Source organism: Panthera leo, chromosome B4 (genome assembly GCF_018350215.1).
Source record: "Panthera leo isolate Ple1 chromosome B4, P.leo_Ple1_pat1.1, whole genome shotgun sequence".
Lineage (NCBI taxonomy): Eukaryota > Metazoa > Chordata > Mammalia > Carnivora > Felidae > Panthera > Panthera leo.
In genome coordinates, this window is record NC_056685.1 from 7,046,828 (window position 1) to 7,068,203 (window position 21,376).

At 51.7% G+C, this 21,376-nt stretch overlaps 1 protein-coding gene across 2 annotated transcripts; it reads left to right on the plus strand.

Moving 5' to 3' along the window:
- Positions 1-458: 458 nt before the first annotated feature.
- Positions 459-20,421, plus strand: GATA3 (GATA binding protein 3). Of its 2 annotated transcripts, none has more exons than XM_042944827.1 (5): positions 459-778; positions 3,207-3,743; positions 9,120-9,265; positions 13,917-14,042; positions 18,149-20,421. In XM_042944827.1, exons 1-5 carry the CDS (start codon positions 538-540, stop codon positions 18,431-18,433), a joined length of 1,335 nt encoding a protein of 444 aa, XP_042800761.1. In that variant the 5' UTR covers positions 459-537; the 3' UTR covers positions 18,434-20,421. The 2 variants fall into 2 exon arrangements, with proteins under 2 accessions (XP_042800761.1, XP_042800762.1); XM_042944828.1 differs by having other exon boundaries at positions 9,123-9,265.
- The last annotated feature ends 955 nt before the right edge of the window (positions 20,422-21,376 follow it).

Below are 21,376 nucleotides of genomic sequence, written 5' to 3' on the forward strand. Positions count from 1 at the left end.
GGGCCGGGCGGCCGGCGGGGAGGTGGTGCCACTTCATAAACTCAGGTGCTCCGGTCCTCAGGAGCTCATCCAGGTCTCCCCGCTTCTCTCCTTCGCAGGTGAGCCGAGCAGAGCCTCGGCCTCGGAGCCGCTGAGGAAGCCCCGGCGCAGAGGAGCCTCGTCTCTGCAGAAGTCCAGCCACCCTCGCTCGCCCCCCACCCCCCGCTTTCAAATTCGGTCCCCTTTTATCCCTCCCTCCCTGGTTTTGGGGGATTCCTCTTTCCTTCCTCTTCTTCTCCTTGCTAAGCGACCACTTAAAAGACTTTTCTCCCCCTCCCCTTCTTCGCTCGCCTTTCCTTCCCACCTTTCCAACATTGCCCCACTGAAAGCAAATCGTTAAACGACCCCCGCCCCTCCGACGGCAGCAGCACCTGCAGCGCCTCGGAGCTCCCCCTCCCGCCCCCCCCACCTCCCCCCCGCGACCTCCCAGCCCGACCGCCCTCCCTCTCCGCGCGCGGGTTCCGGGCCCGGCGAGAGGGCGCGAGCGCAGCCGGGGCCATGGAGGTGACGGCGGACCAGCCGCGCTGGGTGAGCCACCACCACCCCGCGGTCCTCAACGGCCAGCACCCGGACACGCACCACCCGGGCCTCGGCCACTCCTACATGGACCCGGCGCAGTACCCCCTGCCCGAGGAGGTGGATGTACTTTTTAACATCGACGGTCAAGGCAACCACGTCCCTTCCTACTACGGAAACTCAGTGAGGGCCACGGTGCAGAGGTACCCTCCGACCCACCACGGTGAGTGCGCCCCGGGTGCGGGGACCCCCCCGCCCTCCAGCCGCCGCCGCTCCCCCTCCCCACTCCCGGCCCGGCTCCCGGAGGCGGGGAGCGACCAGGGGGTGGGCAGACCCCGCGAGAGCCCCCAAGTGCCGCTCCTGCCACTTTTTTTTTTTTTAAATTGGGGCCCGGAAATGCGCGAGGAAGCAGCCTCAGCCGCCGCGAGAGTGTGTTTTTAAAAAGTCGCAGCAGGCGTCTCTCCGCGGCCGGCGCGCCTGGGGCCTGGCGCTCACCTGGAGGGCGCCGGGCCGCCCCCCTCTTCTCCCCGGGCGGCCGCAGGTCCCCGGGGGCCTCCGCGGTGCGGGGCGCGGGGAGCCCGGGCTCTGCCTCTGCGGCCGCGGCTCGCTGGGCCCGCAGCCGACGCCGCCAAACCGGCTGGCGCTCGGTTCCTTCAGAGGGTCCCGCTCCCCCAGCTAGCCTGGAGTTCTGTCTCCAGGGGCTTCGGCCAGCGTGCCTCAGTTTCTTTTTCCGGCACCTCTGCAGAAAGGCCCGAGAGAGATTTATCCACACCCCCGTTTTTGTTTTGGTTTTATGATTATTACTTTTTCAATCTTTCCCCAAAGCGAGTGCATTCGGTGACCAGGCAGGTCCCCTGCTTCCTGGCTCTGGGGAATGGGATTCTGGAACTTGAGCGGGTTTTGCTGGAGACACTGCTGTCTTAAATTTGAGACATTCGGAGTTTTCCTAGATTCCCGGCTGCACAGAATTTTCCTGCGTCTTGTTTTTAGGTTGCCCCATTGCCTGCTCCCCCAAAACTCTCGCCTTACTGTCCCCTCCGGCCTACGACAGTCCCATTAGGCTCGCGGAGAAGAGTTAGGATCCACCACAGGGCTTCTTTTTTACGTGGGGGCGATTCCAGTTGTCTTTTGTTTTTGTTTTGTTTTGTTTTCTCCTTTCTCTTTCACCTTGAAAAGTTGGTAAGAGTTCTGAAATGTTAAGAAATCCAGCCCTGTGTGGTTGGGGGCAGGGGGGAGCTCTAAGCTTTCCAGCCTCCGTGGTTTCCTGAAGAAGAAACAGAGGCACAATTTCAGGCAGAGAAGATGGGAGCCTCTCTCCAGGCGACCGAGGGTTCCCTGGTCCCCGTGTCGCCGATGACACAGTCCCTCCTGCAGCAGGCATCCTCTGCCCTGTTGTCACCGGGCTTTATTAAACCATTGTCTCTGCGGATGGGGCGCTCTTTGCCCTGGTTCGGTGCAGATCAGCAGTTAAGTGGAAACGTAGAAGCAGGCTTAATATTATTTACTATACTACTTCCTGCATAACATGAATCTTGACCCCTTGGCGTTCAGAGAACTCTCCTTCCCCCTCCCCTCCCCTTCCTCTCTCAAGATTTTAGTTTCAGTATTGTTCTTAATGGTTAAATAGAATGTCAAATGCTGAGGCAGGTAGTGGATTAAAAGATCAATACGTGTGTGGATTTGCACTTACGGTTTGCATTTGCCCCCTCTCGGAGTGGATGGAGTTGTCTGAGTTATGGTCATCTTAAAACTGCGTGTTTCAAATGCAGGCTGACTGTGCTGTGTGGATAAGTCAGCTGTAAATACATAAAATGGAATTTCGTGTCTCGGGGGCTCCGGTGAAAATTCGCCCTGGGGGAATCACAACTTTGAGGGCGTATGAGAGTTACTTTATTTTTCTTTCTAAAGGATTTGGGAGAGTGGGAGAGGCAGGGCCCAGCCTTGCAAACTTCCTCCAGTGGTCTGAGCAATTACTGTTTCCTTGCAAATCGCGTTTCAGGCCTTGCCAGTCGTGAAGGCACTGCAGAGGGGTCACTTGAAGGGAACCCCCGAAGGCTCCCCCTCCTCCCTTCCAAGCCCTCTCCTTCCTGCACCGGGGGCCGGGGAGCTGGGCCTGTCTCCAGGGTCCGAGTATCTTCCTGGTGCGGAGCAGTTGTGCGGCCAGGCTCACCCCTTCAGGCCTCATTATTCACAGCCGACTCTCTTATCAGGCTGGCTGGGATCAGGTCTGGGAAGGGGGACGCTGGGCCATTGATGGAAACCAATAAATCAAGTCAGGTTCTGGAGAGGGACTGCAGGGATGCCATTCAGAAAGTGTATCTGGAGAGCCCAAATAAGCCCAGGGGCCGTCTCCACTCCCTCCCAGCACCTCTCGGGTGTCAGACACAGGCCCTGCGTGCTGCTGGATCTGATGGGACATTGGTGTGGCACAGATGGGTGTAGAGGGTGTGCTGGCCAAGGTACCTGCGGCCGGCCTGGACGAGGGAGCGGGCCTGCGCCCGGGACTGTTTGGGACCGCCCGGCAGGGAGGCTGGGGTGGAGGGGAGGAACCCCAGATGCGTCCGAGGGCCCCCCCCTCCCAAAGCTGCTCTCACGGGCATCTCTCTCTCTCTCTCTCCCTCCCTCCCCCTGTATCCCCCGTCCCCGCGCAGGGAGTCAGGTATGCCGTCCGCCTCTGCTGCACGGATCCCTGCCCTGGCTGGACGGCGGCAAAGCCCTGGGCAGCCACCACACCGCCTCGCCCTGGAACCTCAGCCCCTTCTCCAAGACGTCCATCCACCACGGCTCCCCGGGGCCCCTCTCCGTCTACCCCCCGGCCTCGTCTTCCTCGCTGTCGGCGGGCCACTCCAGTCCGCACCTCTTCACCTTCCCGCCCACCCCGCCGAAGGACGTCTCCCCCGACCCGTCGCTGTCCACCCCGGGCTCGGCCGGCTCGGCGCGGCAGGACGAGAAGGAGTGCATCAAGTACCAGGTGCCGCTCCCCGACAGCATGAAGCTCGAGTCCACGCACTCGCGGGGCAGCATGACCACCCTGGGAGGGGCGGCCTCGTCGGCCCACCACCCCATCACCACCTACCCGCCCTACGTCCCCGAATACAGCTCCGGACTCTTCCCGCCCAGCAGCCTGCTGGGGGGCTCCCCCACCGGCTTCGGATGTAAGTCGAGGCCCAAGGCGAGATCCAGCACAGGTAGGAACCATCTCCGCTCCCCCCACCCCTACGCGCCAGGTCCTTTCTCCTCCCCCCACCTCTCCCTTCCCCTAAATCCAGGGCAGGGAGGAGGGAGCTAGAGTCTGGCCCCTCAGGGGAGCTGGCTGGTGTTCCAGACCCTTCTGAGATTTGATTTCTTCCCATTCTTCCAGCGGGGAAAGAATGAGGTGTGTCCTATCTCATTCCAGTCCTCCGAGCAGAGGGGAAGTGGGATCCAATTTACCTCACCCCCTTGAGCTGGAAAGGAAAAAGACAAACAAAAACAAATACCCTGTCCTGCCTGCCTGGGGACCTCCGGGTTCTGCCTGTAACCTTTAGTCCGTTTCCGAGACCAAATGGGAAGCCGAGGGAATAAATCTTTAGTGTTTAATGCTGAAACGAAACCTTAGCGAGCACAGGTCCGTCCTGTGACCGCCCCCTCCCCCCTTGGCCTCTGCGGCTGCCTCTTCCTCCAGGCTGAGCTCGGAGGGGGTCCTGCCGACAGGACAGCCCCTCAGACAGACGTGTATGATGAAGGCGTGGGGGTATTTGGGTGGGGGTGGTCGGGACCCTGGCAAAAACAGCACGCGCATTCTTGGCATGGAAAAGGGGGCTGTCATCCCAACTTCTGGGAGAGAGGGGGGCTCTGCCCTGGGGAAACCGGAAGGCAAATCAGAAGGCAGATGGACCAGCTACCTGAAAGCGGTAACGCAGGCAGGGGCAGGGGGGTGGAGGGCGGGAGGGTGAGGGTGGTGGTGGCAGGAAGGCGTCGTAGGACCTAGTCCTCCCCTGAGCTGAAGCCAGAAGAGGTAGGGAGGACTGAACAACATTCCCCAGGTGTGAGTCTCTCTTGCTTCCTCCGCACATCCTCCCTCAAACGAGCACCCCCTGTCTAAAAGCGCGCTGCGTTTTATTCTCTTGGTGTAGACGCTTGCTGTAGAAAACAAAACAAGACACCCAACCCCCACCAAATATCTTGGCTTTCAAAATAAAATAATCCGTCGCCAACGTTGCTCCTAACCAGAGAGGCTGAGAGACCTCGGGATTCTCTCCCTTGAGCTTTAACTGTATTTTAAAAAGACGATTTTTTCAAAGAGGGTTCTGTCTCCTCGGGTGGCTCCGTTTCAGGGGTGGGTGTTTCTGTCCTGGCTCCTTCCAACGTCTCACCTCTGCCCTCTATCTATAGAGCTCCTAACATACAAAGACGGGATGAAGATCGCTCGCTCTTTTAGGGGTAGGACGAGCGGTCTTGACACAGGGTTTGTAAAACCTCGGTTTCAGAAACTTCCGAGGGAGGACCCTGGGAGCCCAGTGACCATGAGATCACTTTTCAGGGTTTTTTTTTTGTTTTTTGTTTTTTTTTTCCAGGGTGACATTCACTCTGACTGCCTGGGCAGGACTGTCTCTATTTAGTTGATATGTTTTAGCTAATCCAATTATTTTCAGACTGCTGCACGCGACAGTCGCATTGTTTATCCCGCGCCAGGAACTTTAATAGAGTCCGGATGCGGTTAGGCTGACAGAAGAACTCAGACCTGCGTGTTCAGTACATGAAAGTCGGCAGAGGGAGAGGGAGGTAGGCTAGCTGGTGGAGTCTAAGAGAAAGCAAGAGGAAGGGAGACCGGGCGGAGGAAAGTGGCCACGCTGCCTCGCCGCTAGGCTGGGGTGTGGGGTGGAGGGTTCGAGAGAAATGGGGTTCAGCTTTGCTCAGAAAAGCCGGGATTAGGTCAAGGCTTTGAGGACTGATGGCACAGAGAACAAACCGGTGCATTTTGAGGTTAGCGATGGGATTTTTTTTGTTTGTTTGTTTAAAGTTCTCTTTTCTGGGAGGCGCCAAGTTTTGGGGGCAGGTCGTGGTATCTGAGGCCGGCGTAGTGGTTTGTGTGTGTGGGGGGGGGGGGAGGGGACAGAACAGAGCGACTTTTCCAAGAGCCTCTGGTTTCTCGCCCCTCTGCGTCTACACCTTCAGTCTTCCGAGAGTCATTTCCTTTTTCTCTCCCTCTTTCCCCTGAACTTTTGGGGGCGGGTGGGGGGAGGGGAAAGAGCCGCAGTTACCCTAAACTAGAACCAGGAGCACCTATGCTCCTATTATTATTATTATTATTATTATTATTATTATTATTTTTATCATCTACTTTTTATATTTTGGGGGAGGAGGGAGAAGAGAGAAGACATTGCAATCTGGCTTTTTACTTCCCCCTTTTTATCCCTCTCTCACAGTCAGACACCGCAGAGCAGCCCATCTGGGCAGCCAGGGAGCTGGGACTTTCGGGAGTGTGGGAGCAGGAAGGAGGGTTTCCAGACCCTTCTGGGTAAAGGGGGTGTCAGTGGCACACTTCTCTTGAGGATGGAGTTCTCTGGGTTTAGTGGTTGCTTTTTTTTTTTTTCAAGTCTTCTTTACAAACTCACTTGCCGAAGGTGGAGACGGGAGAAGGGAGGGAGGGTTGTCACCGTTGGGAGAAACGGTTGAACAGTGGTTAGGGCACCTAGTGCTTTTTTAACGCCCGCCCGGGCTGTCAGTGCTGGGTCTCCCTCCACAAACAAAAGACCAAGCCTTTTAGCAAAGAGGCCAGTTCTCAGCTGTCCCTACCCTTGTCTGATCGCGGGCATCTGGAAGCCTCTGCGAGCAACCACCCCCCCGCCCCCCCCTTCCGTCCAGCCCAGTTTCTCAGGATTTCAGTTGGAGGCCAGGGGGTGTTTGAAAATGGCGGTCGAATGTCAGGAGGCCTCTGTGGTTCTTGTCACCTAAGAGAGAGGTGTCTGTCTGAACAGCTCACACCAGGCAGTGAGCGAGGAGAGGGGAAAGAAAGCAGGAGACAGTCGGGGCCTCCGTTAGGAAAATCAGTTGTTTGGCAACAATGAGAAAGGGGGGGAAAAAATAAGAAAAACCCAGACAAGGCAATCGCAAACTTGCGGAGTGAATCAAGACAGAAAATTGCTCTAGTGTGCAGAGCCTCGCTGAAGAGGCAACCGTTGCTCGTGTTTGAAGGTCCCTCTGAAAAGGAAGCTGTCACCCTCCCCACTGCCTGACAGAGGAAAGGAAATCTGACTGCTCACGTCAGGCTGGGAGATCCCCCGGCCCAGGTGCCTAGGAACGGGGCTGCCCGCCCCACACCAGCCGCAGGGTGACTCCACCCCAGCCTCTGCCCGAGCCCCTGCCTGAGCCCCGGGAAGAAAGGGACAGAAAAAGTGGGCACCTGAGAGGCCCCGTCTTGCCAGGTCATGGGGAGTGGGCCTGGGGGCCGAGCCGGGACCTGTCACCCCAGGTGACAGCCAGACCGCTGTCACCCCAGAAGGGGCCGACCTAGTGCCTACTTGGGGCCCGTGGCCCACCCGCCCCCTGGCTGGCACCTCCTTGACCGCTCGCCCTTTCCTCCTTCCTCCCTGCCTCCCCCTCACCTGCCCCCGCCTCGGCTTCTGACCCCAGTGCAAGGTGTCTGGATGTAGTTCAGTCCCCAGCCTTTCTGAGGTCTGGTGGAAATGGTGGACGTCTGCCCATGTGCTCCTGGAACACTACTGCCCGTGTTTGTAATAATCTCAGGGGCTCTTGGGAGGCTCTCTGTAGACCTTTTATGGAATTTGGAGGAAAAAAAATATAGAATTTCTCTTAACTCCTTATGGTTTTTTTTTTTGTTTTTTTTTTTTTTTTGCAAAAGGAAAATGGACAAAAACTATTCAGTACCATCGTGAACTCCAATGTCAGGCAAAACCCCTCCATTTCTGAAAGTCTTTTTCCTTTCCCAGACCCTGTCCCTAGAGGAAAAAAAAAACCCACAAAAAACAGGCTTATAGATGTGAACCCCTCCGCCCCCCAAGTTCTTCATACTTGGTTTAGGGGTTTCCAAAGGCCAAACAGGTCCCAGAGCCCTCGAGCCAGCCTTGTTCTCCTTGTACAGGGAGCCGGCCAGATTCCCAAGCAGGCTGCCCGGTTTTCTTCCTCCACCCTGTGTCCCTGGTGGTTTGGAGTTAGCCGATTAATCTCCTAAAACGAAACAACCTTTGGGGGCTCATCTTTCTCCCCTTCCTTCCTCCCAAACCTCCCCCCTGGCGCCTCCAGAGAAAGTCCCCTAGAGAGACCAGCTCTGGTGGGGCCCCTGGCTCCTGCCCGCCCTCCGGGGGGTCGGGGGTGGGGGGTGGGGGGTGGGGGGGCGGAGTGGGGGTGAGGGGGCTTCTCCCGGTCTGGGGTGTGGCCTGCGGAGCCACTGGTCCACACCTGGCCTTGGAGGATGAGGCCCCCCCCAAGAGCTGGGCAGGTTCTCCTAGAAACTGCCTCCCCTTCCTTCTCCCGAAGAAGTTGCAAAGAAATCAGGGACTGGACTCTCCCCTGTGGTCCTCAAGTGCCGTTTTGAGGGAGTCTCTCCAGCAGCTTTCCCTCCGGAGATGGGTCTGGGTCACTCTCCCTGGCCCTTGAGTGAACCGGCCGGGCCGGTTTTTGTGTTTATTTTGTTTATTTGTTTTTTTGGAAAAAGCAACTGTAGAGAGGCCTAGGTTAAGGAGCCGACCAGGAGCCCCCCCCTACCCCATTTTTCCTTAACTGGCCTGTTCTGATCTTGCCCCTCACGCTGCTCTCCTCCCGCCGACATCTCCAGGGGCCTTGCCTGCAGATTGCACCGTTTCCAACACCTCCTGGCCTGGTCCAGCTGGGGTCACACTTACCCTTCAGTCTCTGGCACAGTGGCTGGAAAATTCTAGAAAACCTTGGCCTTTTCTGGAGAGAAAAAAGATGGTGGGAGAAATGAGTGGATCCCGCTGGGTCTTCATCTATTACTTGCCAGCCAGGGACGTTTGCGATTTTACTGGAAGTAAAATCTAAAGCCTGGGGTCCTGAAATCAATCAGCCGATTTGATCGATCTATTCATCTATTTATTATCTGTTTATCTATCTCGCCATTGATTACTCTTTCCTTTTCCACCACCGTCCTAATCTCCGTGGTTGAATCAATCTGCGGAGACAGACCTGGCGATGATAACGAGGCACCTTTATTTTCCTTTGAAGGAAATGAATGGAATGTTTTGCTCTGCCGTTGCCCAGGCCTCAGAATTTTCTCAGGGAACTATTTCAAGTTCAAAGCTGCCTTCCTCCTTGGCTGTGCCTGATCTTCCTCGTCAAGTCAGGCAGCCCCAGAGCAAGGTCCTGCTGCCTTTTCTTCATGTGTCCCTTCTTGGGGCCAGAGCTGAATGTGGACGGGGCCACACGGTGACCCTTGTCCACTTGGGAGCCACCTGGAGGGAGGTGGGGGTAGGAAAGTTTCCTAAAGGAGGGAGAAGAGAGAAAGTTCTTGATTCTACTTTCCTTCCCTCGTTCCGAGGGAGCGCTGTCAGCTTTTTCTGTGTGTTTTTCCTCCATAAGTGACTTATGTGTGATCTTGTTTCCAGAAGGCAGGGAGTGCGTTAACTGTGGGGCCACCTCCACCCCGCTCTGGCGACGTGACGGGACCGGGCACTACCTGTGCAACGCCTGTGGGCTCTACCACAAAATGAACGGACAGAACCGACCCCTCATCAAGCCCAAGCGAAGGCTGGTGAGTCCCCCCAGAGAAGCACTGATCTAACACAAACCATTGTGTGTTGTTAATTTCCTCTCTTCAGGAAGGAGAGCTTTCTGCAGGAAATTGGCAGGACAGCTCAAAATCATGTCAGCTTGCTTGGGATAGTTTTGGTTTTTTTCCCCTCCCCTTTTCTTTTCTCAAGTTAGACGTACAGAAAAGCTCTCCCTCTTTTTCGTCTTGACAGTTCCTAAGTCCCTTACCAAATTTTTAAGGATGCTGGCTTTCTGGTGATCGAATCCCTAATGTATTTACATGAGAGTTTTAACGGGACGCCAGCAAGCGATGTAAGATTCGCGGATAATCACTGTGACAGGTAGGACGCAGATGGAATGTTCCAGCCACCATCTAGGACGTGTCCCTAAGTGCCAGGGCTCCTAGTGAGCACGGTCTCAGTGCGCTTCCTTCGTGCCGTGGATGAGTCTCATGAGCCCATGCTTGAAGATTGATGGGGCCAATTAACTGAGTTTCGCGGGCAGCGGCCAGTGAATCTGGCGGAGTTTGCCTTCTTCCGTGGTCTTGAGAATTGGGAACTTGCCACAGCTAATTCCTTTGGGAAAAACTTGTGTGATTCCTGTCCTGCCTCTTGGTCTCCTGTCTCCTGCATTTGGTCTTAGTTTCCCTTTGAACTCCTGTCGGTAGGGTGAGGGTTTTTGGTCCCCCGCTTCTTTCTTTCTTAAATGTCTCGACCTTTAGGAATAATACTCAAGGAAACCTGGCACCACCAAACATTTATAAAGAAAATCAACAGAAGTTCATTTGTAAGCTTGTCTTTGGTACCTCAGGCTCGGATTGAGTACCAAGTGTATGCAACAGACAAATAAAAGCAGGCTTGGCAAATGACAACCCTAACCACAGTCAAGAGATCAAAATGCTTTTTGTGGTGATGACATTCACCAAGCAGAGAGGGGAGGAGGGGAATTTCCCCACGCAGATTAATGGATAAAGGTAGCATCCATCAAATTCTAAGGGTGTGTGTGTGTGTGTGTGTGTGTGTCTGTGTGTGTGTGTGTGTGTGTGTGTGTGTGTGTGTGTGGTGACGGGGTGGGGGCAGACAAATCTTCTGTATTCTTTTCAAAGAATTATTTGTCATCTCCATCAGATTTTAGTGCAACTCAACACCTTTCGCATCCTTTTCAGAAGGAAAAACTTTCTAGGGATGGAAGTGCCCACGTGACTTTAATTTTTGGCGATCCGTGGTCTCTAAGCTTTATTCCTTCTGATCTTTGCCCCCTTCGCCAGCCTTTCTCAACCTCCCCCTGCTTGTCCCCATGCACTTGGGTTTTTCTTTTTTTTTTTTTTTCCTTTCTCTCATGTGCAAAGCTAACTTCCTAGGAAAAAGCTGCCGGATATCTGAGCACTGGAGATAACTCATAAACAGCAACTCAGCTTCCCCAACCTAAACATCAAGATGTTTGAACATATCAGAACAAGACGTGTTTGAAAAAAAAAAAAAATGGCTGGAGGTGTTAGCACAGAATGAATATGATCGCACCACAAAAGAATGTTCTGAATCACTCAAAACCTGGCCTTAGTAAGAAAAAAAAAAAAAAAAAAAGAAAGAAAGAAAGAAGGAAAGAAAAAAAAGTAAGAAAGGAAAAAAGAAAGAGAGGAAAAGAAACATAACTAACAACAAAAACTTTCTCGTTCAAATAAGGCATCGTACCATCAGCATAACTGGACTTTTTTTCTAAGGCAAAAACATAAAGAAGGAAAAAGAGGGTGTAAAGTCTCAGACGATGGGCTGAATGATGAGTGAGAGTGCATTTGACATTTTCTTGGGGTTTCTACTGTCTGGGCAGATTGCATAGGAAGGCTCTACGTGCATTTTATAGACGCGTGTCTTCATTCATCTTTCATAAGTCTCCAGAACTCTGAGTAATAATTTCTTTTAATTCCGGAGTTCATTGGCTGTCGCATTTAAAGTGTCTTTTCTTTCTTACTCATCTGTTCTGGGTGGTTTTACATCTTTAGTTCCATAGAATTCATTTGCTCCAGAGAGCTACTCAGAGCAAGCCCATTCAGGATAGAGAGCTATTTTTTTTCCCCCCGTCCTTAGATGTATTTGACTTCTGAGTACCTAGAACTTTCTTTGTCTTCTTTCCTATAATTCCTGTTCCTTCGTGCCAGTCTCCGGTTTGCTATTTTTGCTTTGTGCATTGGCAGATTCAATGCAGAACACCTAGCCCATCCTGGAGCTAGTTCTTATGCATGATGCCTGCCTAACACTGAATACACTCCAGCAGGAAAGAGAAGAGATGACTGCAGAGAAGATCCATACGATGTTTTTTCCCTCGTGTTGCCAGGTTTTCCGTGTGTCTGAGGGCTCGCTGCGTAGTTTGCTTTATTAATGTACTTTGTCTCCCGCTAGTGAACCAAACACTGTGGCTTTTAGAGGGTCTGTATAAATTCGCCTAGAGTCTGTGGACCAGAGACGTGTTCTGAGGCTGCTTGTATTTATGTGGCTGTCACTATACGGGGAGGGACTAACACCAGGAACCTCATCGTCTGGAGCTTGAATTTGACCGGTTGGCAGTGTGTGCTTGGAGTACACATTTAAAGTTGCTGAGCTGGGAAATCTGGTGCCTGGGTAGATATTAATCTACTATATCTGAGTATCTCTTTTAAAGAAGAAAGTACAGGAAGATAGTAATAATCACACGGTAACATCATTGTCAGAATCATGAAGCGCTGATTGTATGTATCGTTTTCTTCCCAAGAGCATGAGAGTGAAAGTTCTATGCGTCTCAGCTTAGCACATTTCATCAAGGCAGGTGGGCATGGGCATCTAGAGGAGGTCAGGACTAGGGTGAATTATTCCAAAACGGGCAGCCGGAAAGTAGAACTTTTTTAGTTATGACAGATGAGAGCTGTTTTTTTTTCTTTAAGTTATTAAAAATTTTTTTTAAATATTTATTTATTTTTGAGAGAGAAAGCCAGGCAGTGAGTGGGGGAGGGGCAGAGAGAGAGGGAGACACAGAATCCGAGGCAGGCTCCAGGCTCCCAGCTGTCAGCACAGAGCCCGACGCGGGGCTCGAACTCCTGAACCGTGAGATCATGACCTGAGCCGAAGTCGGACGCTTCACCGACTGAGCCGCCCAGGAGCCCTGAGAACTATTTTTAATTCCCAGTTTTTTAGAGCACAGAAAATAAAGAATTACCGAAAAAAAAAATCTAAAAAACAAATGAAACCCATGACCCTGCTATGGAAGCTTCCAGGAAGAGGAGACGTCTGTGGGACAATTTAGTGGTGTTAAAGGAGGGGAGTCAGTCGGGTTAATTGAGAATTTCCACCAGGGTTCCCATATCTGGCAACTGCCTAACTTTTTACCTGATAAAATACTAATGGAAAAGCACACCACGAGCCCTATGTTCCAGGCTTTTATAAGCATGCCAGAACTTTCTTGATCACAGATAGCTGAATTCTTGTTCTTTCTCTTGCTTTTGATAATATATTTGAGTCCAGAGCAGGGAATACTTCTGCAGTTAAAACTTTCTGTTTATGTCGGGGGATGAGGGGTTGACAGCAAAGGTAATAGGTCCAACTTGATTTTCTCTGGAAGCTTTCTGAGTTAAAAAAAAATTTTTTTTCAAAGCACGGACGTCGAGAATAGCACCCCTGTAAATTTAAGTGCATCAAAAAGCGAAAGAAAAATCTCCCTCTTCGAGGAAATGAAGGCAGTGACACAACCGAATAATTAAAATTCAAGCTGAGTCTGACATCTGACCTACAACTATTCTGCCCTGTGAGCAGCGAGTAGGAAATACCTAATTTCACGAAGGTGAAATGAAACGAGAGCTGGGCAGGGAGGTGTTCTGTTGATGAGCCGAATTCTTCGTGCCTTTCAGTTTGTCTCATGAGCTGGAAGCCAGCTAAGGGGAGTGAGGGTGGCAGTCGCCAGGAGTGACGCGGCCTGGAGGGATGGGCCGGTGCCGGTTTGAGGCTTGGGCGTCGTGCTTGGTGCTTCCTAAGAGGGCAGGTCCTGGGAGCTCCACACGTGCACACGCACACACACACACGCACAGACACACGCGGACACTCTCCTACTGTGCTGGCCCTCTGTTCTCTTTCTAACCCAGAATTTCTTCGTTTGGGATCTGTCAAGTGCTCTCGATGTTTGGGCTTCCTCTTCTTGTGCTGTTCGTGCGTTGTGATGGGCCGATCGCCTCGTGGAGAATTGAGAATTGCTATTTTCACGGTTGCCCTTGACAAAGACCCTCCCCCCCCCCCCCCAAGAGCCCGGTACCAAAACGAATCAGGTGAATTCCGCGTTGCCACCCATAAAACTTAAACATCTGGCGACCAGGGAGGTGGCGTGGGCTCTCGGACCCTCTGGACCCCAGCCTGGGGAGCGGCAGGCTACGCCCTGACCACCGGACCACGGTCTCACCTGCTCTCCTGCCAGCGATCACCTGTAGTTTTCTTCTTGAGGCAGCTTTTAGGGGTCTTTGTTATTTTCATGGGGGCCACTTTACTAGGTTTGATTTCAATGACAATGACAATTTTTTCTTTTCTTTTTCTTTTTTTTTTTTTTTTTTTAAGTCTGTCTCCGTAGTTCTGAAAACACATTTAACATCTGGTTTGATTTTACCCTCCCTCTCCCTCCCTCTCCGCCCCTACTCCCAGTCGGCAGCGAGAAGAGCGGGAACGTCCTGTGCAAACTGTCAGACCACCACTACCACTCTCTGGAGAAGAAATGCCAACGGAGACCCCGTCTGCAACGCCTGTGGGCTGTACTACAAACTACACAATGTAAGTGTCACGGGGCCGGGACCGGCGGCCGGCCTGGGGCGGGTGCCCAGGAGACACCGTCACCCACCGCAGGCTTCCTTCTGCATTTGATGGCCGTCCCCCGGGCCCAGCAACAGGCCTCAGGTGAACAGTGCAATAGGGAAGCGACTTGGCACAACGCGGCCGTGCGGAGGCCGGAGAGCTTAGGGCAGAGAACGACGCGGGTCCCCCAGGTCGGTGTGGACGATGCTGTGCGATGCAGTGCCCCGGCGTCCGCGGTGGGCCCGCTCTGGGCTTCCCCGTCCTCCCTTGGGAAAACAGTGATAGCGTGGTGTTCCTGAGAGTTTCAACTTTTTGCAAGAGAGAGAGAGAGAGGGCACGCAAGAAAGTGTGATGCGTGGCACAGGAAGTCTTCAGACAGAGGACAGTTCGGTGACTCAAAGGGGCAGAAGCTCTTCACCTCTGTGGTGAATTTTAAGTGGATTCTCAGCCGCAAAGACATGGGATGAAGCGTCTGCGAGATGTGGCCAAGGTGTCTGTGTCCTAAGCAGCAGAGAACGGAGGGAAGCAGTGGAGTGAGGTTATCCAGAGAGCAGGGTTGAAAGAAACCCTCGTTTCCTCTTCTGTGTCGTGTGAGCAGAGTGAGCAGAGTTGCCCGTCAGTCACCTGGGCTCCGCTGGGTCATTTCTGGTCTTTTCACTGGGGGTCCTCCCGGTTTGCGATATGTTTACGTTAAAAAAAAAAAAAATCCTGGATTTTTTTTTTTTTTTTTCCTGAAATAACTCCGGCTGACAGGCCATGACCTAATGAGGCTTGAGGTTCAGTTATTCCCAGAGGAAGAAGGACCATTTCTCTCTCTCCGGCTCTCTCTCACTGTCCTCTTTTGCTCTGATTCTCCTAAAGCATCTTTGACGGTGTGACTTTGGCGGAGGCCACGGCGGTGCGGGGAGAAGGCGCGCGTCTTGCTCAGGGCCGTTTCCCTGGCACGTTCACCCTAGCTGGGAGTCGGGAGGAAGTTCTTCTGCTTAGAGTTTTGGAGTCCCAGAGAGCTTCTCAGGGTGGTCCCAGCATCCCGGTCCCTTTTTGCCTCTTGGGAATAAGCTCCTGCGATTTCCCAGGGACCCCGCAACCCTCATGTGCCTGCCTTTGGTGTCATCCCCTCCTGACTTGGTCCCCGTGCAACGCCCAGCCTAGCGGAACTGGCCTTTCTAGTTCTTGTCTCTCAGATCCTCCGAATGCCGAATGCCGTGTATACCTGTTTATCAGCAATGAAACCCTAGTTCCGTTTTCACTTTGGGGACTCACTTGCTCACTGCAGTGGAGATAAACAGATTTGTGATTAAAATCTGGAAGGTTCGGGGCATCAGAGTTTATGGGCCAGCCAGTCATCAGCCCAGCCTCTCCGGTTGCTTTTGGCTGTAACTCATGGTTTTCAAAGAACTTTCAAGTTGCTTGATTACCTTTGAGCCTCAGGTAGTCCCATGATGTAGACAGGGCAGAAATTATTCTATTTCCGCTGTACTTGAAGAAGTTATGACTCAGAGAATCAACTGTCTTGTGCAAACGGACATGGCTGATGGAACGGAAGAGCCGGGCAGGACCGATTTCCGAGCAGCACAGGCCTTCCGGGGAGGTCAGTGGCGTCAGGACTGATAGGGACCAGTGGAAAGTGAACACTTTCTCAGTTCAGAATGTGCCAGAAGTTCAGTTCAAAGCGAGGAATTGTCTTCCCTATTCCCAGAGGAGCCCGGGAACGGTGGGAAGTTACCCGGCTCTAAATTTCTCTGACGACTTAGCCACGATGAGATACGGCCTCAGTTGTGTCCAGTCTAAACAAAGTTCTGAAGGGGATCGATTTCTCATCAAATCAAAGAACAGTCAGGGAACCCTCTTTGCTGCTCCCTCCTGGGAGAGAAACTTGCTCCCCTGGCCGGCGTGGTTTTTCTGTCTTTGCTGGTTTAGCAAGACCTCACAGAAGGAGGCAATTGATGTGTATTTAACGACAGGAGATTATAATCTATTAACGTTCTCATCACATCATGTTTGGTTATGCCCACCTGGATACCTGTATATGTTTATGTATAGTTCCTTTCCTCTTATCTAGGTGTTTCGATAACTACCTATCTCAGGATCAGTGTCTCTAGGTGGCGTTGAGACTAGTTATCTGGGTCTGTGCTGCTATCTGGGTAACTAGATATTATATTTAGATATCTGGCTGTGTATATCTAGATACCAGGTAAAGAGCTGTGTGTCTAGACATTATCTTGGGGGAAGATTTGATGTGACAATAGATTCCTATCACCTCTGTAGTCTGCGTCTTTATCTTGATTGTCGCTTTGAAGAAGGAACCCTGAGATGTGCTTTTGGCAGTGACCTTTTAGCTCCTCTGCCTTCCTGGTGCGAGGGGGGATTGGGTCTCAGCTCCAGCATGTGGCTCTGTGCCCCTCTTCAGAGTGACCTCTCCCAGCTCAGCCTCGGGAAGCTGTGTCTACTGCTTCCAGAAACTTGGTTGGCCGCCTCTCTCTCTCTCTCGACGGCTGGAGTCTCTCTTCCTGAACTTGCCCTTTCTAGCTTTGGGAGTGGACAGGTAGATCCTAGAGCCATGAGAGCATGAGGGAGCCTCTTGTCTTTCTCCCCCTCAAGGGCCCGGGTGGAAGATGACATTTGTCCCTGCAGAGTCAGCAACGACCGAGACCCTGACATCGCCTCCTTGAGTTGTTTTGCCACATCCCGACGACGTGTGGCCAGATGTGTGGTCCGCTGTGTGGGGCAGCTGTCTGCAATTGAGTTTAATCCCATTCTGACTCCTTGTGGGGAGCGGTCTCTGATGCTCTGTAAAGTCCCCTGTCTTGATTCTGTCTCCCCCACCGGGAAAATGTATTTTAAAAACAAAACAGACAGAAGCTTCTCGAAAAGAGAGAGAATGGCATGCCGCCTCGGGTGCCGCAGACTAGCTGAAGGCCTTTGGGGTAGGGCCTTGCCTGTCTCTTTCCTGGAGCTCGCTCCTGCTGCACAATTTCCAGGACGAGGGTGCCCGCATGCCGGCCCAGTACTGCGCGCCCCAAAGTGGTCGTCGAGTCCTTGGTGACGGGTTGGGGGGCCATTGGTCTAGTAGAAGTGCACAGTCAGAACCGGGCGGGAATTGCAACTTTCAGTCATCAAAGTTGCTGTGACAGGGGCAAGAGACTACCTTGTGGAGAGACCCGCTGCGGTAAAACACGACCCCAGAGCCTTCAGGTTCCAGGGGAAGATCTTACAGCGCCTCTTACTGCGATAAAGCCGGGCAGGAGAGAGGCGACCAAAAATTACTTTGAACAGGGGTGCGACGCTAGTCTGTCAGGGCAGACAGACCTACACCCTTAAGGTCGATCGCGTTGGCTGTGGTTTTATGGTCGCAGCACAGATGTCGGAGAAGGAGACAAGATGTTATTTCCTTCTTGAAGATTCCCCAGGTGCCTCCGCGCTCATGAAATGTTCTAAGGAGATTCTAAGGAAATAAGACCAGTTATTGTATTTTCGATACCAGAGAAATGCAGTCCTAGTGGGTGGGTCTCTAGAATATGGTCCCTGGGAACGCAGAGTTTTCCCAAGGCAGATTCTCCTCAAAGTCACTGATGTGGACAAACGTAAATAACACCCGGGGCGCCTGGGTGGCTCAGTCGGTTGAGCATCCGACTTCGGCTCAGGTCATGATCTTACGGTTCGTGAGTTCGAGCCCCACATTGGGCTCTGTGCCGACAGCTGGGAGCCTGGAGCCTGCTTCGGATTCTGTGTCCCCCTCTCTCTCTCTGCCCCTCCCCCGCTCACACTCTGTCTCTCTTTCAAAAATAAATAAACATTAAAAAAATAACCAAACCCGTAAATAACACCCTCTGCCTGGAACACCTTACCCCTGGTCTCTTGGTTTCCGAGGCTGACAGTCAGTGCTCCTCCACAGACTGGATCTGCGTGACTCCTGGTCCCTGGGAAGGAGACAGGAAGGGGTGGGGGGAGGAGGGGCCCCGGCTGCAAGCAAGACCCCCGGTGTGGGGCGGTCAGAGCAGCCCTGTGGAGGTGTGAAAGCCTGTGTGCCCTTTCAGAGCCAGCCAGAAAGTGTAAAAAAAAAAAAAAAATTGATCTTTGTTTAGATTAACAGACCCCTGACTATGAAGAAGGAAGGCATCCAGACCAGAAACCGGAAAATGTCTAGCAAATCCAAAAAGTGCAAGAAGGCACATGACACGCTGGAGGACTTCCCCAAGAGCAGCTCGTTCAACCCGGCCGCCCTCTCCAGACACATGTCCTCTCTCAGCCACATCTCCCCGTTCAGCCACTCCAGCCACATGCTGACCACCCCGACGCCCATGCACCCACCGTCCAGCCTCTCCTTCGGACCTCACCACCCGTCCAGTATGGTCACCGCCATGGGTTAGAGTCCCTGCTCGATGCTTCAAGGCCTCCGGGCAAGAGTCCTTCCGGCCCCTTCTACGTGCGTTTTTGCAGGAGCAGTATCATGAAGCCGAGATCCGATGGATACCCGTGTTTTGAAGGCACAAAGCAAAATGACGTCTGCCACTTTCTCAGAGGCGCTCGCTGTGGCCTCTGTGTTCTCAGTCACTGAATCTGGATCCCATTTGTGAATAAGCCATTCAGACTCATCTTCCCTATTGAACAGGGTCTCTCTAGTGCTGTGAAAACAAACAAACGAGCAAGCAACTGAGCTGAACGTTGCATATAACTTATATTGTGAGAAATACTGTACGTTTGAAGAAGACTTTACGGCATCCGGGGAGCTGTAAGAAAGGCATGAAGGACGCCAAGAATTTTAAGGAATACGGGGAAATCAAGTGTGGAAATGGAGAAGAAACTAGGTCTGATATTCAAATGGACAAACGGCCAGTGTTGTTTCCTTTCACTGGCCATAGTTGTTTGATGCATTAAAAGAAAAACAAAAAAAAAAAAAAAAAAAAAAAAAGGAAAAAAACAACAACAAAAAAAAGAAAAAAGTCGTAGGCAAATCATTTGTTCAAAGCCGTGGGCCTCTCTGTATAGGAGAGTCTGTGAGTCCCAGGCAATCAGTGTTACCACTCGCACGATGCCGTAGAGGGGCTCAGCAAGCCTTTTCCGGGCCCACACGCTTTGTGAACAAGTCCCTTGTAATTGTTGTTTGTATGTATAATTCAAAGCACCAAAATAAGAAAAGATGTAGATTTATTTCATCATATTATACAGACTGAATTGTTGTACAAATTTATTTACTGCTAGTGTTAAGAACTACTTTTTGTTTTAATATTTTCCTTCTTTCTCCACTTTTTTTTTTTTTTTGGTTGAATAAACTAGACGATGTTCAGTTGACCTGAGGCGGCTGTGCTCCGGAGGGTCTATTTTCCATTTTGTTCCTTGATGATATTTATTAAATAGCTTCTAAGGGCACAGCAGCATCCGGCCCCTCCCTCCCGCACCCCGCAGCCTGTGCTATGAGGGTGTACGAGCTACCGACGTGCATGTCAGCGACTTGGGCTGGACAGACCGGGTCCTGAGCGCGGCCTGCCTGATTGTTAGCTCCCTGTCGTGTTCTGTGTTAGTGATCACTGCCTTTCATCCAGTCTGTTGGGATAATAATATAAAAGTACACAATAAAGTGAAAATATTTTGAAAACAACCAAGTAACATCGTATCAAAGCGGTGGCCAAGCTCTTCTAGAATCTGGTAGCTCTCGCTAATTTAAACACAAAACCCAAATGTGTTACGTTAGCGGCTAGGACATCATGCAAACCTGAGATAGTCAACAGGTATTCCTTTGGGAGGCTGGGCGTCTTCAGGGGTCTCTGTGCAGCCCAGAGGCTTTCTCGGGGAGTGGGGTAGGGGGGGCCGGAGTACCTTCTGTGTCCCCTCGTGCGCCGCGGCCCCTCCTGCTGGCCCGCAGGGCCTCGGGCGCCTCGCAGGAGCAGTGGGAAGATTAACTCGTGGAGATGCACCAGCGGACTACAGCCGATGGATTCCTCATGCTTCTCTGCAAGATGTGACGGCGTGGGGCCGGTGCTTGAGTTCATCTCTGTTTTCCTTTCCTACTGTTGAATAACACCGCAGTGGAGGGTTTATTGGCATGTTTGCGGAACACGAAAATAACCGTTTTTTGTAACTTACGCTGTATAGTTTCCTTTTACTCTGTTGGCAGAATGTGTAACCATGGCACACATTTTAAAATCTCTGTTAATCGCCTCTCTGCTTTCTTAGCAAATATTTTAAACCTAAGGCTAAATGTTGAAATAAAGGAGTTAGAGACCTACTGAGCTGCAAACTGGAGATCTTACTGGCTCCTGATTAATGACCCGCACTCGGGACGTTGTTTTCAGCCCCTTTTGAAGCACCGAGGGCTCCCATCGTCATCAATTGCCGTATTAAATTCGGGAGATTTTCTCGTGTGGTTCCAATGCCTCAAGACCTGCCACTTCTTTTCTTCGTGAACAGATTTGAGTCCGTGCTCTTTCACCTTAAGAAGAGAGAGTTCAAATTCTTGACATTCTTGGGGCGGGATGGGGGGTGGGTGGGGGCGGTGCGCACACACACGTAGAAAAATCCCAAACTCAGGACGCACACAGCCACGTTGTGTGTTGGGTACTGTGGGGATGCTGGCGTCTTTGATCCTACTTCTTCAGAGAAGTGTCCTTTTATCATTCTGTCCGTTGATTGAACCTGCTAAGATATTGCTAGAAGATCGTGTGACAGATCTAAAACATACTGATAACGATGATTCGGTTACTTTTTTGGAGCACTGTCGTGTGTTTTCATGGTTTTGTTCTTTTTTTTTTTTTCTTTTGACTTCACGTAGAATCAATAGAAGGCACAATAGAAGAGCAGCGTGAGAGAGGGTTTAGTCTAGGAAAACTCTAGAAAACTCTAGAAAACTCTAGAACGAGATTGGGGAGCCAAAATATTGCTGGAATCTTCTTGAGGAAACTGTCGTCCCTAATTACTTTTCAACCCGTTTGACCTCACTTTTGAAATAGTTACCTTCGCTTCTCCCTACGAGGTTAGGTGTGAAATACATGTGCAAATTTGGACCGTTTCTTTAAACCATTTAAAAAGCCAACATACTGGAAGAAAATAAATGACGTAGGGATTGAACACTTTTGCTGTTTACGAACCCCTCGTACATGGTGGTGGAAATTCATGAAGTTAAAATTTAGAATTTAAGCCCTTCTATCACGTTCTCAACAAATACCTAGTGAGCGTCTAGGTTGGAGTCCATTTAAAACCACTTTTTTTTTTTTTTTTTTTTAAAGCAGATCAGGAAATAGAGAAACCAAGACTCCAGTGTCTTACTCTACATGTGGGACATTTACATGGTATTCCCCTTCAAGAGCTGTCTACAC